This window comes from Stegostoma tigrinum, chromosome 15 (genome assembly GCF_030684315.1).
Source record: "Stegostoma tigrinum isolate sSteTig4 chromosome 15, sSteTig4.hap1, whole genome shotgun sequence".
Classification (NCBI taxonomy): domain Eukaryota; kingdom Metazoa; phylum Chordata; class Chondrichthyes; order Orectolobiformes; family Stegostomatidae; genus Stegostoma; species Stegostoma tigrinum.
This window is the reverse complement of record NC_081368.1, coordinates 3685207-3704903: the sequence shown is the minus strand read 5'-3', so window position 1 is coordinate 3704903 and position 19697 is coordinate 3685207. Positions and strand designations below refer to the sequence as shown.

At 44.5% G+C, this 19697-nt stretch overlaps 1 protein-coding gene across 1 annotated transcript in view; it reads right to left on the bottom strand.

The window, feature by feature from the left end:
- Positions 1–19697, bottom strand: part of LOC125458958 (tripeptidyl-peptidase 2-like) — a 144236-nt gene that overhangs the window by 113022 nt on the left and 11517 nt on the right. Inside the window, exons 2-4 of the mRNA XM_059651318.1 lie at positions 14903–15031; positions 6983–7078; positions 5922–6026 (exon numbers count right to left, since the gene is read on the bottom strand). Coding sequence (XP_059507301.1) covers positions 5922–6026; positions 6983–7078; positions 14903–15031 — 330 coding nt within the window. The remainder of the gene's footprint in view (positions 1–5921; positions 6027–6982; positions 7079–14902; positions 15032–19697) is intronic.

Below are 19697 nucleotides of genomic sequence, written 5' to 3'. Positions count from 1 at the left end.
AAGACTGAAAGAGATGGGATTGCTTCCCATAGGACAGGAAAAGATAGGAAAAACAGGAGATTAGGACAAGATAGTAATAAATTGTTCAGAATTATGAAAAATTTTGAAAGAATAAGTGAGGTATGACTGTCTCGTCATAGGTAAATGGGTGAGTACTCGAAAGTCACAAATTTGAGATTCAGGCAGTTGGTAAAGGAACCAGAAGGGAAATGGGGATACATTAACATTGTGTTAACATTGCCCGTCACCTACCCCTAAGTATTAAGCAAGTCCAGATCACAGAAGGAACAGCCCAGTTACAATCTTTTCATCATTGTGTTAGAGGACTAACTGTATTGAGAAACTGAGGAGTCACAGAGGCCTAATCCTTGACCAGATCCAAGAATAATTACCATTTAATGCAACAAAAGTGCTAAAGGTTAACCGATATAAAATTTATTATAGAAAAGTCACCATTGTCTCTGACAACCCATAGGGCTGCTCTCTTGTTAGAGAGATGATTGGTGATGAGTTTCATCTGAAATATTACCATACCACATGGTGACCTCAGCCAGAGGGGGGAATGAACCCAAGCTGTTGGCGTCACTCTGCATCGCAAAACAGTTGTCTAGCCAACAGAGCTATCCTGCCCCCTAAGAAAAGTCTATGATGTAAAGAAATGAGGATTTGGGTGTGATTTAGAATGAAGGGAGTTAAGATGTTGTTTGGATATATTTACTGTCTTGAAAAGGAGGCTCAGGCATCAGAAAGAAGTCAGTGAGTCAGAATGTTGTCAGGTCTAGAGACTTGGCCACATAATCTTGGCTGACTATCCAGTTTAAAAAAGGTGTTCACATTTAAAATCAAAGACCTAGGTGAATTCAGTAAATCAAAATAATGCACAATCTGTACAGCAAAATTCTAGGATGGGTTGGATTCAACCTCAAGACATGTTCGAAATTCTAAAATCCTTGCTCAATGATTAAGTTTGTAATTATTTAATCGAATGAAGTGCCACATTCAGTTCTGCTTCATGACTAACTGATTTATTAACTGTAGCTTAATTCTGTCTTTACATCTATGAATTAGTCCTGAGCGGGCTCAATTTTGGGATAGATCAGGCATTAAATTGATGGCACAACAGAAATCCACCGGTTCCAGTGATAAATGTACATCCTACACAAGGTTCCACAACCAACTTGTAGTCACTGCTGTACAACAGATGGAGCCAACAGCTTGAATAAGCCTCACTGTGATATCAAACACTTCCACTGCCAGCTCATAGAATGGCATTTGTAACAAAACGTAAGTTTGCACATGTGTGCCAATTGCAAAGTTTACGTCCAAGCAAAGAAAGCCAAACATAATGCCTGCTTTAATCTCACCCACAGTTCAGAAACTCCTCTGCATACACGAAGAGAGATGACTGAGTTAGTCATGTAAAAGAGAACAACTGTTTAAATGCTGCTAATTTCACCAGGTGACATCTGTTACATCACTCTTGCAAATGGTATAGATTAAATGTGTAAGGAGTCGTTGCAGGGAGAAACATGCTGAAAGAAACAGCATTTGTCTTTGAAATCTTTGGCACATTAAACACTCTTGATGATTCTGCTATGCAACATGTCTGCAATTTTTGCATATAAATAGCAGTAACTGGCTCCAATGTGTGTTCTCTCCTCAACACACTGTAATACTGCCAGCATATATTTTGTATGGGGGCAGGCAGGATCTGCGTACAGGCCGGATGAAAATGGGAAATAAAAAGTACTTAATTACCTATAGCTGAAGTGATTGCCAGCAATATCTCCACACTGCTACATGATTCAACCCAAAGAGGGGGCGTTGGGAAAGCAAAGACTTTTTCTTTCTTTACGTATGTTTATGGTGTGAAATATTGAACACATCAACCAAACCTGGAAAAATTCTCTCCACAGCTGGGATCAAATTACTGCACAGAAGGACAACATTCAGGGTCACACTCTTTGGAAGGGATATCCAAGTATTACACCGGAATATAGGAAATAGGAGCAGGACTGGGTCATCCAGCCCATCAAGCCCACTGTGCCATCTAATATGATCATGGCTGATCCTATCCTGGTCTCAACTCCACTTTGTCACCTGCTACTCATAACCTTTCATCCTACTTTTCATCAGAAACAGATCTATTTCTTTCTTGAAACTATTTATTGATCCTGCCTTTACTTTACTCTAGGGCAGTGAATTCCACAGATTCACAATCTTCTAAGGGAAATAGTTTCTCCTCATTTCAGTTTTGAATTTACTTCCTCTCACTCTACATCAAGGACCACACGTTCAAGACTGTCCAAAAATGAAGAACATCTGTTCAACATCCACCTTGTCAATACCCTTTAGCATTTTATATACCTCAATCAGACCCCTTCCCTTATTCTTCTGGGCTTCAGCAAGTACGAGCCCAAGCTATTCAACCACTCCTTGTACGACAGCCCTTTCATCTCTGGAATCAATCTGGTGAAGCTCCTTTCAACTGCCTCCAGCATCACCAAATCCTTGCTCAAGTAAGCAAATCAAAAGTGGACAAATATCTCTGCTGCTACCTCCTTTAATACTCTAGAGGGCAGGCCATTAGGCCCTGGGGGCTCTTCTGCCTTTAACAGCATCAGTTTATTTAATACCTTCTCCCAACACTTATAGCAATTTCACAGAGTTCCTCTGTAGTAACTTCAGTTTTTCAGAAGAAATTATTATCTTCAACTGTGAAAACAGAGACACAATATTGGTTTAGTGCCTCTGCCAGTTTTGAGTTTCCCATTATTACCTCAGCATTTTGGTCGTCTAAAGGACCAACGTTTACTTTCACTAATCTTTTCCTTTTTATAAATTTATAAAAATTTCTAGTATAAATGCGGATGTTTTCTACTAGTTTACTTACATAGTTCATCTTAGTTCTATTCATTTTGTTTTAGTAACCCTTTTCTGACACTTAAAACTCTCTGAATCGTCCAGAGTGCCACTAATGCTTGCAGTACCATATGCCCTAGTTTTCTAGGATGTTAATCTTGACTTCTTTATTGAGCCATGGATGATTTTTCACCTTTCACTTTTCCTCTCCCTCTCAGAAATATACTTGGAGAGGTATTTAGCATCATCGTTCAACGTAGTGGCAGCAGTATGCATCATCTAGAAGATGCACTGCTCACCATCACCTGCTACAGGCAATTAGGAACTGCCAATAAATGCTGGCCCAGCCAGTAATACCAAGAAACCCTACAGGCAGAGCATTCCAGATAACACCAATTTGTTGTATTGAAATCAAATATAATTTCACTCAGATTCTTTTGTCAATTGGTTTAATAAGATTTCATGACTTATTTTACTTCCTACGTGTCTCCAACACAAGAACAAACTGGGAGCAAATGTTGAAAGAGCTGGATCATGTATCAGTGATAATGGGAACTGCAGATGCTGGAGAATCCAAGACAATAAAATGTGCGGCTGGATGAACACAGCAGGCCCAGCAGCATCCCAGGAGCACAAAAGCTGACGTTTCAGGCCTAGACCCTTCATCAGAGAGGGGGATGGGGTGAGGGTTCTGGAATAAATAGGGAGAGAGGGGGAGGCGGACTGAAGATGGAGAGAAAAGAAGATAGGTGGAGAGGAGAGTATAGGTGGGGAGGTAGGGAGGGGATAGGTCAGTCCAGGGAAGACGGACAGGTCAAGGAGGTGGGATGAGGTTAGTAGGCAGGAAATGGAGGTACGTCTTGGGGTGGGAGGAGGAGATGGGTGAGAGGAAGAACAGGTTAGGGAGGCAGAGACAGGCTGGGCTGGTTTTGGGATGCAGTGGGGGGAGGGGAAGAGTTGGGCTGGTTGTGTGGTGCAGTGGGGGGAGGGGACGAACTGGGCTGGTTTTGGGATGCGGTGGGGGAAGGAGAGATTTTGAAGCTGGTGAAGTCCACATTGATACCATTGGGCTGCAGGGTTCCCAAGCGGAATATGAGTTGCTGTTCCTGCAACCTTCGGGTGGCATCATTGTGGCACTGCAGGAGGCCCATGATGGACATGTCATCTAAAGAATGGGAGGGGGAGTGGAAATGGTTTGTGACTGGGAGGTGCAGTTGTTTATTGCGAACCGAGCGGAGATGTTCTGCAAAGCGGTCCCCAAGCCTCCACTTGGTTTCCCCAATGTAGAGGAAGCCACACTGGGTACAGTGGATACAGTATACCACATTGGCAGATGTGCAGGTGAACCTCTGCTTAATATGGAAAGTCATCTTGGGGCCTAGGATAGGGGTGAGAGAGGAGGTATGGGGGCAAGTGTAGCATTTGTTGCCCTCCAACCCCGCCACACCCGGCACCTTCCGCTGCAACCGCAAACACCAACACCTTCCACCCCAACCTTCAGTTCACCTGGGCCATCTCCAGCACATCCCTCACCTTCCTGGACCTCTCAGGCTTCATCACAGGCAACCAGCTTGTAACTGATGTCCATTTCAAGCCCACCGACTCCCACAGCTACCTAGAATACACCTCCTCCCACTCACCCTCCTGCAAAAATTCCATCCCCTATTCCCAATTCCTCCGCCTCCGCCGCATCTGCTCCCACGATGAGGCATTCCACTTCCGCACATCCCAGATGTCCAAGTTCTTCAAGGACCGCAACTTGCCCCCAACAGTGGTCAAGAACGCCCTTGACCGCGTCTCCGGCATTTCCCGCAACACATCCCTCACACCCCGCCCCCACCACAACCGCCCATAGAGGATCCCCATCGTTCTCACATACCACCCCACCAACCTCCGGATACAACGCATCACCCTCCGACACTTCTGCCATCTACAATCCGACCCCATCACCCAAGACATTTCTCCATCCCGGCCCTTGTCTGCTTTCCGGAGAGACCACTCTCTCCGTGACTCCCTTGTTCACTCCACACTGCCCTCCAACCCCACCACACCCGGCACCTTCCCCTGCAACCGCTACACTTGCCTCCACACCTCCTCCCTCACCCCTCTCCCCTCTCCCAGGCCCCAAGATGACTTTCCATATTAAGCAGAGGTTCACCTGCACATCTGCCAATGTGGTATACTGCATCCATTGTACCCGGTGTGGCTTTCTCTACATTGGGGAAACCAAGCGGAGGCTTGGGGACCGCTTTGCAGAAAACTTCCGCTCGGTTCGCCATAAACAACTGCACCTCCCAGTCGCGAACCATTTCCACTCCCCCTCCCATTCTTTAGATGGCATGTCCATCATGGGCCTCCTGCAGTGCCACAATGATGCCACCTGAAGGTTGCAGGAACAGCAACTCATATTCCGCTTGGGCAACCTGCAGCCTAATGGTATCAATGTGGGCTTTACCAGCTTCAAAATCTCCCCTTCCCCCACCGCATCCCAAAACCAGCCCAGTTCGTCCCCTCCCCCCACTGCACCACACAACCAGCCCAGCTCTTCCCCTCCACCCACTGCATCCCAAAACCAGTCCAACCTGTCTCTGCCTCCCTAACCTGTTCCTCTCACCCATCCCTTCCTCCCACCCCAAGCCGCACCTCCATCTCCTACCTACCACCTCATCCCACCTCCTTGACCTGTCCATGTTCCCTGGACTGACCTATCCCCTCCCTACCTCCCCACCTATACTCTCCTCTCCACCTATCTTCTTTTCTCTCTATCTTCGGTCCGCCTCCCCCTCTCTCCCTATTTATTCCAGAACCCTCACCCCATCCCCCTCTCTGATGAAGGGTCTAGGCCCGAAACGTCAGCTTTTGTGCTCCTGGGATGCTGCTGGGCCTGCTGTGTTCATCCAGCCTCACATTTTATTATCTTGGATCATGTATCCTTTGTTTTGATATAAAACAAACTGAGCCTACCCCGGTGTGGCTCCATATCCTTTCCCTCTATAGGCTTAATGAAGCAAATGACCTATTGCTGCTCCTGCTGCTTATGACTACACAGCAACCGGTACCTGAGATGGGTTTGTGTTGTTCTTGTTGAAGTCATTCAGACGTCGGTGAGCTTCTGCCACAGCAACTCGATGTAAAGGGTCCCACTGCTTCTCCCGTCTCTCTTGCTGTTTACAAACAAAGTAGAACAAATTGAGAAAAATAAAAGTCTGAGGAAAATGACAAAATAGGATAACTATTGCCCAATGAATGTTCCTCTTCTATGTTGCAGTCCTCTAAAGTTCTTCAGAGTAGTCGATGCAGGTAGTTACAACATTTAGAAGACACTTGGACAGGTACATGAACAGGAAAGATTTATCATTGAATTGGGTCATTGAATCCCTACAGTGTGTAGACAGGCCATTCAACCCAACAAGTCCACATTGGCTATCCACAGAGCATTTTTCCCAGACTCATGCCCCTTCTCTTTGCCTGTAACCCTGCAATTCCCGTAGCTAATCCACACAACCGATGCATCTTTGGACTGTGGAAGAAAACTGGATCACCCGGAGGAAAGCCACACAAGCATGGGGAGAATGTGCAATCTCCAAACAACCTGAGGCCGGAATTGAACCCAGGTCCGTGGCACTGTGATGCCGAACTGCTGATCACTGAGCCACCATGCCATCCGGAAGGGGCATCTGGATGTGGGCCAAATGCAGGCAAGTAGGATTAGTTTAGTTTGGGAAACTTAGTAAGCATGGATAGTTGGACCAAAGGGTCTATTTCCTTGCTATACAACTCTATTATTGTTCAGGATAGGAAGGGATGCATCCCAGAGAATCCTTGATCAAGATTTACTTTTATAGGTCGCCAATATTGCAATGAGCAAACACATAAAGATAGAAATTGTGAAACAACCATCTTACTGAAGTAGTCAGATGTGTTTCTACATAGAACAGCACGTGTGCACGCGCACACGAGACCGCAGGGGAGTGAGGGACTGCACGCGAGAGACAGGGCGCAAGTGGGAGAGTGTGAGTGAGCCCGCACACATGCACGGCTGTCACAGTGCAAGCCAGAGCAAGAAGGAGCGCATGCGAGAACTGGCAAGTTTAGTGTTTTTTAACTGACAGGTCCTTACCTGAATTCTCTCCTTGAGGGCAGTGGGATACAGTTCAAAGGCATTTTTAATACCAACATGGTACCTAAAAGAAGGGTTATTCCAATCTGATGGTATCTATGTCAAAATACAAAAAGTGAACAGATTAGGCAAAATGCAGCTTCTGGCCTCAGTTGATTATATAATGACAAAGTGCTACACCATTTTTCCACTTTATTCTATTCAACATGAGGATAAGACTTTCTGAAGTGCATCTTGTATATAGTACATATTAGTGCTACTGAGCATCTGTGGTGGTGGTGGGAAGGGATGTGGTGCAAATCAAGCGGGCTGCTTTGTCCTGGATGGTTTCAAGCTTCATGAGTGTTGTTGGAGTTGCACCCATCCAGGCAAGTGGGGAGTATTCCATCACACTCCTGATTTGTGCTTTGTAGATGGTGGACAGACTCTGGGGAGTCAGGAGGTGAGTTCCTCACTGCTGTACTCCTAGCCTCTGACCTGTTTTTGTCGCCCCCTTATTTATCTGGCTAGTCCAGTTCAGTTTCTGATCAATAGCGCTGACAGTGAGGGATTCAGTATTAGTGATGTCACTGAATGACCAAGAGAGAATGGTTAGATTGTCTCTCTCATAGCCACAATATTTATAAGGTTAGTCCAGTTCAGTCTGTAGTGAACAGTAGCATCCACGATGTTCATTCTGAGGTATTTAGTGAAGATCAAGGGATAAAGGTTAGATTCTCTCTTTTCAATAACAGTCTCTAGCTGAACACTTGAGTGGCACAAATCTTACTTGCAACGTGTAAGCCGATGCCTGGTATTGCCCAGGCCTTGCTGCATTTGGACATGGACTGCTTCAGTATTCGGAGGAGTTGCGAATGTTGCTGAACATTTTGCATCATCAATCAACATCCTCACTTCTAACCTACTAATGGAAACTTGATCATGGATGAAGCATAGGAACAGGAGTCAGCCATTCAGGCCATCAAACCTGCTTTGCCATTCGATAACATCATGGCTGATCAAGTAGTTTATTCCCTTTTATCCACCCACTCCCCAAATCCCTATCCACCATTAGTAATCAGATATTTATCAATTTCTATTCTAAACATGCTGAAAAACTGAACTTCTACAATCATAGAGAATTTCAAAGGATCGCTGAATAAATAAATTCTCACCTCAGAGTTAAATGGCATTCTTTTTTTATTTTAACATTGTGCTTCCTGGTGCTAGGCTCCCTCACCAGTGGGAGCACCTTACCGCAATCCTGTCTATCCGTTTAAGTACATAGAACATTACAGCACAGTACAGGCCCTTCAGCCTTCAATGTTGTGCCGACCTGTCATACCAACCTGAAGCCCATGATACCAATCTGAAGCCCATGGTGCCAATCTGAAGTATTTTGTAAGTTTCAGTGAGATCACCTTTCAATCTTTGGAAGTCTCTAGGTATGCCCATTCTCTCTGCACAGGGCACTCCCACCATCCTGGGAACAAATCTAGTGAACCTTCATTACACTCCCTCCATCTCAATGAAATAAGGAGACAGAACTGCACACAGTACTCCAGGTGCAGTCAATTAACCTCCTTTACTAATAAACTAAGACTTCATGGCTCCTGTACTCAAACCTTCTAACAATAAAGGCTGATATTCTATTAGCCTCTCCAATAGCTTGCTGCATCTGCATTTTAACCTTCAGTGGTTTTCTGAAAAGGATGCTTTGTACATCTCTACTTTCCGACCACTTACCATTTAAGTACACTGCCCATCAGTGCATTTGCATTTCCTACCAAATTAGATGATCTCAGTTTTCTAACTACATTCCACGTGCTACGTTCTTGTTCATTCAGTGAATGACCTGAATTCATTGTGAGCCCCGTTACATCTTCCTCACAACACATACCACTTAGCTTTGTATCATCTACAAATTTAGATGTATTACACTCGGTCCCGAACTTCAAGTTATTGATATATTTAGTGAACAGCTGGGACCCTCAAGTAGTACTCTAGTTACAGCCTGCCAACACAAGGGTGACTTATATATCCCTATGCTGCTTTCCTTGTCAGCCAATCATCAATCCATGCCATTGCATTACCACTCATTCCATGTGCTTTCATTTTTCTAACCAGCTTCTTGTCAGTGATTTCATCAAAAGCTTCTGAACACGTAAGCATACTTCATCCATCAGTTCTTAGTTCTTCAGCAATACCTTCAAAAAAATTGCAACAAGTTCGTCAAACATGATTTACCATTCATAAGTCCACACTGAAGATGTCCAATTAGATCTTTATTATCCATGTGCGTTTAATTCCACCCTTTATAATAGATTACAGCATTTTCCCGGCTACTAACATAAGGCTAACAGGTCTGTAGTCCCTTGTTTTCTCTCATCTTAAATACTGGAGAGACATATACTACCTTCCAATCAGCAAGAACATTTCCAGAACCTTAAGAATTCTGAGAGATAATCACGAATGCATTGACCATCTCTACAGCCATCCCGTTCAATAACTTAGGATGTAGAATTTCAGGCGCTGGGTATTCATCAACATTCAGCCCCATTAATTTCTCCAATACTGTCTGTCCACTAAATTCCTTCAATTCTTCGTAGTTGTTAGTTACTTGGAAATCTGGGAAATTAGATTTTCCTCATTGAAAATAGACACAAAGCAATCATTTAGCTTCTCTGTCATTTTTCTACTCCCAATCTGAAGATAATTGGGCCGAGGACACTATCTTGAGAAACTCCAGCAGTGATGCTCTAAAGCTGAAATGATAAATCTCCAACAACTACAACAATCTTCCTTTATCCTCCCTATCACATTATGTGTAAATTGGACCACAATCAGCAAAAATGCTTTAAATTGCTTGGACTTATTCAGACCTTCCAGCACTGAGTAACTAACAACCACTTTCTCCCTCTTACATATGCAGGATCAGCAGATGCCTCAGTCTTGCACCAAATGTACAAGAATTTTGAAATAAGAAATGAGTAAAATCTATATGCAGTGTTAATGGCACATTCTATAACAAAATTAAGTGTCTGTTTCATTTTGGTCCAACGTTCCCATGCGAACTTTGATAACCAGTTTTTTTTAGAATCTCAAGCTGCAAAACTTGCTGAGATCAAAAAATATCATTTTGTGAAAGTCATCTGCAGACAGTAGGGATGGGATGTGTGTCATTTTGTACAACAATTATTGTATTACCTGAACTACAGCCGATGTGAACTGGATTATGCAGATTACCACAATAGCTAAATTGAACAAATCATATGAATAATTTGTGACATAAACCTAAACCTCAATCTACATTTCTGACAGAACACTGCTTACAACTACAAGGATCAAAGTCAGTTGATTAGTTTGTTACAGGGGTTAAAATGACAACACATCAGAAAACATTAATAATCCGACACCCACACACCCTACCTACTGTGCTGGTTTCATTCTAATTCTGAGTCAAATGAGTGATAACTGCTTTAAGAAACCTCATGCATGAGTCACAACTATATGCAAATATTATTTAACTGTAGCATGTTGCAACAAGAAATGATCAGTTCTTTGCAATTATTACTTTAACCCATGTTTTGTAATACATTTTAAAAGAAAACCATTTTCAAAACTGCAAAGGAGAGAAGACTGACAGATGTCCTGAGTAGGACCAGATCAGGTAGTTGGAGAGAACATTGAACCTAGAACACTACAGCACAGTACAGGACCTTCGCCCTCCATGTCGGGCCGACCTGTCATACCGATCTCAAGCCCATCTAACCTACACTATTCCATGTACGTCCATATGCTTATCCAATGACGACTTAAATGTACCTAAACTTGGCAAATCTACTACCGTTGCAGGCAAAGTGTTCAATTCCCTCACTACTCTCTGAGTAAAGAAACTACCTCTGACATCTGACCTATATCTTCCACATCCCTCAATTTAAAGCTATGCCCCCTCGTGCTCGCCGTCACCATCCTAGGAAAAAGGCTCTCCCTATCCACCCTATCTAACCCTCTGATTATTTTATATGTTTCAATTAAGTCACCTCTCAACCTTCTTCTCTCTAATGAAAGCAGCCTCAAGTCGCCCAGCATTTCCTCATAAGACCTTCCCTCCATACCAGGCAACATCCGAGTAAATCTCCACTGCACCCTTTCCAAAGCTTCCACATCCTTCTTATAATGCAGTGACCAGAACTGGACACAATACTCCAAGTGCGGCCGCACCAGAGTTTTGTACAGCTTCACCATAACCTCTTGGTTCCAGAACTCGATCCTTCTATGAATAAAAGCTAAAACACTGTATGCCTTCTTAACAGCCCTGTCAACCTGGGTGCCAACTTTCAAGCATCTGTGTACATGGACACCGAGATCTCTCTGCTCATCTACACCACTAAGAATCTTACCATTAGCCCAGTACTTTGCCTTCTGGTTACTCCTACCAAAGTGCATCACCTCACACTTGTCTGAATTAAACTCCATTTGCCAACTCTCAGCCCAGCTCTGCAGCTTATCTATGTCTGTCTGCAACCTACGGCGTCCTTCATCACTATCCACAACTCCACCGACCTTAGTGTCGTCTGCAAATTTACTAACCCATCCTTCTATGCCCTCATCCAGGTCATTTATAAAAATGACAAACAGCAGTGGACCCAACACCGACCCTTGCGGTACACCACTAGTAACTGGTCTCCAGGTTGAACATTTCCCATCAACCACCACCTTCTGTCTTCTTTCAGCAAGCCAATTTCCGATCCAAACTGCTATATCTCCCACAATTCCATTCCTCCACATTTTGTACAATAGCCTATTGTAGGGAACCTTATCGAACGCCTTGCTGAAATCCATATACACCACATCAACCGGTTTACTCTCATCTACCTGTTTGGTCACCTTCTCAAAGAACTCAGTAAGGTTTGTGAGGCGCGACCTTCCCTTCACAAAACCATGCTGACTATCCCTAATCAATTTATACTTTTCTAGATGATTATAAATCCTATCCCTTATAACCTTTTCCAACACTTTACCAACAACTGAGGTAAGGCTCACTGGTCTATAATTGCCAGGGTTGTCTCTACTCCCCTTCTTGAACAGGGGAACCACATTTGCTATCCTCCAGTCATCTGGCACTATTCCTGTAGACAATGACGAGTTAAAGATCAATGCCAAAGGCTCGGCAATCTCATCACTGGCTTCCCAGAGGATCCGAGGATGAATCCCATCCTGCCCAGGGAACTTATCTATCTTCAGCCTCTGAAGGATTTCTAATACCTCTTCGTTGTGAACCTCAATCCCACCTAGTCTAGTAGCCTGTATCTCAGTATTCTCCTCGACAACATTGTCGTTAACTAGAGTGAATACTGTTGAAAAATATTCATTTAGCGCTTCCCCTACCTCATCTGACTCCACACACAACTTACCACTACTATCCTTGATTGGGCCTAATCTTACTTTCGTCATTCTTTTATTCCTTAAATACCTGTGGAAAGCCTTAGGGTTTACCCTGATCCTATCCGCCAACAACTTCTCATGTCTCCTCCTGGCTCTTCTGAGCTCTCTCTTTAGGTCTTTCCTGGCTACCTCGTAGCCCTCAAGTGCCCGAACTGAGCCTTCACATCTCATCCTAACATAAGCCACCTTCTTCCTCTTGACCAGAGATTCCACCTCCTTCGTAAACCACGGCTCCCGCACTCTACAGCTTCCTCCCTGCCTGACAGGTACATACTTATCGAGGACACACAAGAGCTTTTCCTTGAATAAGCTCCACGTTTCTAACGTGCCCATCCCCTGCAGTTTCCTTCCCCATCCTATGCTCCCTAAATCTTGCCTAATCTCATCGTAATTGCCTTTCCCCCAGCTATAACTCTTGCCCAGTAGTATACACCTATCCCTTTCCATCACTAAAGTAAACATAACAGAATTGTGATCACTATCACCAAAGTACTCACCTACTTCCAAATCTAACAGCTGGCCAGGCTCATTACCCAGTACCAAATCTAATGTGGCTTCGCCCCTTGTTGGCCTATCTACATACTGTGTCAGGAAGCCCTCCTGCACACACTGGACAAAAACTGACCCATCTATAGTACTCAAACTAGAGTGTTCCCAGTCAATATTTGGAAAGTTGAAGTCCCCCATGACAACTACCCTGTCTCTCTCACTCCTGTCGAGAATCATCTTTGCTATCCTTTCCTCTACATCTCTGGAACTATTCGGAGGCCTATAGAAAACTCCCAACAGGGTGACCTCTCCTTTCCTGTTTCTAACCTCAGCCCATACTACCTCAGTTGGCGAGTCCCCAAACATCCTTTCTGCAACTGTAATACTGTCCTTGACCAACAGTGCCACACCTCCGCCCCTTTTACAATCTTCTCTGTTCTTGCTGAAACATCTAAATCCCGGATTCTGCAACAACCGTTCCTGTCCCTGCTCTATCCATGTCTCCGAAATGGCCACAACATCGAAGTCCCAGGTACCAACCCATGCTGCAAGCTCACCCACCTTATTCCAGACGCTCCTGGCATTGAAGTTGACACACTTCAAACCAACTTCTTGCTTGCCGTTGCCATCTTGCTTCCCTGAAACTTTATTTCGGACCACCCTACTCTCAACCTTTTCTACAGTCGAACTACAATTTTGGTGCCCATCCCCCTGCTGAATTAGTTTAAACCCACCCAAATAGCCTTAGCAAATTTGCCCCCCAGGATATCCGTACCCCTCTAGTTCAGGTGAAGACCATCTTGTTTGTAGAGGTCCCACCTACCCCAGAAAGAGCCCCAATTATCCAAGAATCCAAAACCCACCCTCCCTCCTGCACCATCCCTGTAGCCACGTGTTCAACTCCTCTCTCTCCCTATTCCTCGCCTCACTAGCACGTGGCACGGGCAACAAACCAGAGACAACAACTCTGTTCATCCTAGCTCTCAGCTTCCATCCTAGTTCCCTGAATTTCTGCCTTAAATCCCCATCTCTCTTCCTACCTATGTTGTTGGTGCCAATGTGGACTACGACTTTCGGCTGCTCCCCCTCCCCCTTAAGGATCCCAAAATCAAGAACTAGCCTCTTCTGGGGAAACCGAAACTACAGACCATGAATCAAAGACTTTACTCATGAATCAAACAGAGTTCAGGAGGGGCCTCTTTCCCCAAACACGGGGGCAGAGGATGTGCTACAATATGGAGTGGTTGAGACAAATAAGACAATAAAAAGTAAGAGCAGAAGCAGGCCATTCAGCCCATTGAGTTAGATCTGCTATTCTGAGAGATCATGGCTAATCTCATAATCCTCAACTCCACTTCCTTGCCTTTTCTTTATAATCCTTAATTCCCTTAGTGATTAAAAATACTCTATCTCAGTCTTCAACATACATGATCCAGCATTGACAGCCTTCTGTGAAGAATTCCACCAGTTTACTATCCTCAGAGAAGTAGCTTCTCCTCATCGCTGCCTTAAATATGCGATCTCTTATTGAGATTATATCCTTCAGTCCTAGAATTTTAAAAAAGTGGAAACAACCTTTCCGCATCCATCTCATGACTATCTCTAACTCTTCTAAACTGCAGGCCCAGTGTACTCAACCACTCTTCCTAAGACTGACTCTGCAAACTCTTGGTCAGCACAGTCAAAGTTCCCTGGACTGCCTCCAAAGCCAAATCTTTCATTAGACAGTATAGAGTATTTACAGACCAGTAGTAAAATAGGTGAGAGAAAGCAATAGAAGATTACGTTGATTGCGGTTGGAAGCAGCAGGTTGGAAGAACATTCACAGGACATTAGCACACAGCCCAGTTGAGTCAAAGTGTCTATTTCTGCGCTGCCCACTCTATAAATGGGCCATCTTGCAAGAAACAGTTGATTGGCTGGTATATTTTTATTGCTTAGGCAAAAGAAAGTGTTGAACAATTTTATGCTTAAGTTAATAGTATATAAGTGGCTGAGTGATACCTTTAGAGTTCTTCCTGAGAGGCCAACGAGAATGCCATCCTTTGCTTCCAGTACAGTGGAGGTGTCTACATCTCCGCTTCCTGAGACATCAATGAAGTCAACAATCTTTGGTTTCCCATCTGTTGTTATCTAAGCAGCACACAAGAGGCAGTCAGCAAATCAAACCGTTCATTCGTGTTCCATGGTCTCAACATCTAGGAGCCCAGGTGTGAGTACTTTCATTTCTGGTAGAAACACATACTCAAATAGAAGTATCGTTAATGCCAAAAAATGAATACATTTTACAAGACAATATATACTGCCTACTAATTTGAAACAGTCTTGCTTTATTCAGAGATAGTAGGAACTGCCGATGCTGGAGAATCTGAGATAATAAGGTGTAGAGCTGGGTGAACACAGCAGGCCAAACAGCATCAGAGAGCAGGTAAGCTGACGTTTTGGGTCGAGACCCTGATTCAGAAAATGGGAGAGGGGAAGGGGATTCTGAAATACAAAGGGAGGGGGGAGGCAGATAAAACATGGATAAAGGGGAAGATAGGTGGACAGAAGACAAACAGGTCAAGGAGGCCGGAATGGAGCCAGTAAAAGTGAATATAGGTGGGGAGTTGGGGAGGGGAGACAGGTCAAAGGGGCAGGATGAGGTTAGTAGGTAGGGAGTGGGAGTGAGGCTTGAGGCGGAAGGAGGGGATAGATGAAAAGAAGAATGGGTTAGGGAGGCGGAGACTGGCTGGGCTGGTTTTGGGATGTGGTTGTGGAAGGGGAGATTTTGAAGCTGGTGAAGTCCACATTGATGCCATTGGGCTGCAGAGTTCCCAAGCAAAATACGAGGTGTTGTTCCTGCAACCTTCGGGTGGCATCGTTGTGGCACTGCAGGAGGCCCAGGATGGACATGTCGTCTAAGGAGTGGGAGGGGGAGGGGGAGTTGAAATGGTTTGCAACAAACTAAGGCTTGGGGACCGCTCTGCGGTATACCTACACTCGGTTCTAAACAAACAACTACACCTCCCAGTCGCGAGCCATTTCAACTCCCCTTCCCAATCCTTAGACGACATGTCCATCCTGGGCCTCCAGCACTGCCATGATGCCACCTGAAAACTGCCGGAACAGCATCCCATATTTCACTTGGTAACCCTGCAGACCAAGGGTATCAATGTGGATTTCACAAGCTTCAAAATCTCCCCTCCCCCAACCGCATCCCAAAACCAGCCGAGCTCGTCCCCGCCTCCCTCACCATTCCCCCCACCTCAAGCTCCACGCCCATCTCCAACTCACTCACCTCATCCCGCCTCCTTGACCTGTCCGTCCTCCCTGGACTGACCCATCCTCTCCCTAACTCCCCACCTACACTCACCTTTACTGGCTCCAAACCCGCCTCCAGCATCCAGTTCTTACTACCTCTGAACTTTCAGTTGATGGTGCTCCCTTGTCCTTCTAAGTATCAGAAGTCACCAACGTGGAAGATGCTGCCAAAAGAATTTTAGTGAGTTGGAGCAGTACATCTTGGAGATAGTATACATTGCTGCTGCTGTGCATCTGCAGTGGAGGGAATGAATGTTGAAGGAGGTGGATGGAATGCCATTCAAGCTGACTGCTTTGTCCTTGATGGTGGCAAGCTTCTTGAGCATTGTTTAAGCTGAGTGCAGCCAGACAATTGGACATACCCCTGCTTTGTGATACTTTGAATGTATGCAGTAGTATCCTGCCACCTTCAATGTGTTATTCACGTTAAGTGATTCATTTTTATGCACATCTGCATTCTAAGAATAAAACATCTTGCATAAATGCTGTTTATCTATGATATCATTCATGAGTCGGAAGTGACATTGTTTTCGCAAAAGTACGTTATAAAAAGCTGAAACACAGACACAGGAGGAATCCACTTAGATCTTGAGCCTGTTGCTCTGTTCAGATCATTGCTGATGTGGGAGCCAACTCTTTAAATCATCCAGAGATAGTAAGAACTGTCAATGCTCCACACTGTGTTATCTCTTTAAATCATCCCTTGGCCAAAAACCTTTGATGCATTTGACTAAAAAGAATGCCATCAATCTCAGACATAAAAAAACAACAATTGACCCAGCATCAATTGCTGCGTTGCATAACTAATACATGTTAAACTATGATCTTTGAGACTTGAAAAGTCAGAATCTCAAAAACTTTACTTACAGAGTCATCTATTACTTTGCTAGGAAAGCTGTTCTATTCTACAATCCTGTTATCCTTCTTTCTGAAAATATAATGATTAACTCCTTCATATTGAAGCAAATAGAATCAGAAGATAAAACACCAAGGGAGTGTAGATTCCAGAAATCAGAAACAAAGCAAGAAATTGCTGGAGATACACAGCACTTCTGGCAGTATCTGTAGAGCGACAGGAGAGTGATGCTTCTTCAGAACCCTTCTTCAAATAGAATCAGAGTTCCAAATGAACTGGAACTCAAGTAAATGGAAGTCAAATACTCAGGATACAATACCATTACAGAAGCAGATCATAGTTAATTCTGGTACAGATCCCAAAAGACCTTTAATTTTAAAGAGTAAACACTCAAGAGTGGTGACGTGACAATTCTGAAAGTAACATAATACAAATTATTTTTGCTAGGTATTTTGCTAGTTGAAATGGTTCGCAACTCCCACCCGGCACTTTCCCCTGCAACCACAGGAAGTGCTACTTGCCCCCATACCTCCTCCCTCACCCCCATCCCAGGCCTCAAGAAGACTTTACATGTCAAGCAGATGTTCACCTGCACATCTGCCAATGTGGTATACTGCATCCGCTGTACCCGTTGTGGCGTCCTCTACATTGGGGAAACCAAGTGGAGGCTTGGGGACCGCTTCACAGAACGCCTATGCGTGGTTTGCAATAAACAACTGCACCTCCCAGTCGCGAACCATTTCAACTCCCCCTCCCATTCCTTAGACAATATGTCCATCCTGGGCCTCCTGCAGTGCCACAACAATGCCACCCGAAGGTTGCAAGAACAGCAACTCATATTCCGCTTGGGGATCCTGCAGCCCAATGGTATCAATGTGGATTTCATAAGCTTCAAAATCTCCCCTCCACCCACTGCATCCCAAAATCAGCCCATCTCGTCCCTGCCTCCCTAACCTGTCCTTCCTCTCACCTGTCCCCTCCTCCCGCCTCAAGCCACACCTCCATTTCTTACCTACTAACCACATCCCGCCCCCTTGACCCATCTGTGCTCCCTGGACTGACCTATACCCTCCCTACCACCCAATGTACACTCACCTCTACTGGCACCATTCCCGCCCCTTTAACTTGTCTGTCTCCTCTCCACCTATCTTCTCCCCAATCCATCTTCGATCCATCTCCCTCCCTCTCCCTATTTACTTCAGAACCCTCTCCCCCTCCCCCTTTTCTGAAGAAGGGTCTAGGCCTGAAACATCAGCTTTTGAGCTCCACAGATGCTACTTGGCGTGCTGTGTTCATCCAGCTCCACACTTTGTTATCTGTGTGCAACATGTGTGTGTGGTGGTGGTAGTTGACAGAAAGACTGCAAAAGAAACTGAGGATGAGTTGTTAGTACAATTTTGTGAACAGAGCCACTGTAAGCACTTACTCCAGTAAAAGACAAAAAGATTTTATTTTTCTTTAATGCCTTTCACAACCTCACAAAATCTCAAAAAGTGTTTTAGAATCATTTAAATTATTTTTCAAGTGTAGTAACTATTCATACGTAGAACAAGCTGCAGCCAATCTGCACACAGCAAACTCCCATACGACGACTGATTAATCTACCTTTATTAAAAATATACTCTGAAGTGATGCTCATTCAAGAATAAATATTATTTAATTGATAACAAATACAATTTTGCTCATTTTTTTTAACATTACAATAGTGACTGCAACTGAAAATATCTCTGAGTCATCACAATGGGCGACTGAATATCACAGTGGGAGCCACAAGGGCGATTGAATATCCCACTGAAACAACAGGCAGCTGGCACAAGGGGCAGAGTTGTCCTGTTACTAGGAAATAAAATTAAACATCGGAGATGACCAACAGACTACTCCGATCACTGGGAACTGTGGTAGCACACAAACCTGCAGCTACACTAGCATAACTACTCACAAAAAACAAAGGATCTCATAGCAACAACAGGACCAACATTACACATAAAAAGCCATGTAAGGACCTCCACAAACACTACATTGGACAGACCAGGAGAAAACCAGCTATGAGGGTACATGAACACCAACTAGCTACCAAGAGACGTGATCAACTATACCCGTTTCCATACACTCGGACTAAGAAAGCCACCAATTTGACTGGGATAACGTAACCATCCGAAGACAAGCCAACCAAAGACAGGCACGGGAATTCCTCGAGGACTGGTACTCAACCCAGAACTCCAACAAACATGTGGAAATAGACCCCATACACCAACCATTATGAAGCACAACCAGAAATGAGGCCAACCACATCAAATGCACCATAAGGATTCCTCCGAACCGCGCTGAGGTTACCCAGTATGGTGATGAAACATCTGAAAACCAACCTACCAGGACATCAAACAAATCAACAACTCCATAAAATTAAACGATAGCACGAAGTGATACTGAGTCAGGATCTGCGTGGGTACAGGTGACGAACTGTAAAGGGAAAAGGACCCTAAGGTTTTGGGGGAGATCTGTAGCTTGGGTTGTGGGTGTTGATGTTGGTTGGCTCGCCAAGCTGGTTTCTTGTTTCGCAGACGTTTTGTTACAGTACTTGGTAACATCCTCAGTGCAGTCTCTGATGAAGCATGTTTTCAGTGTGTTTTCCCACCTGGT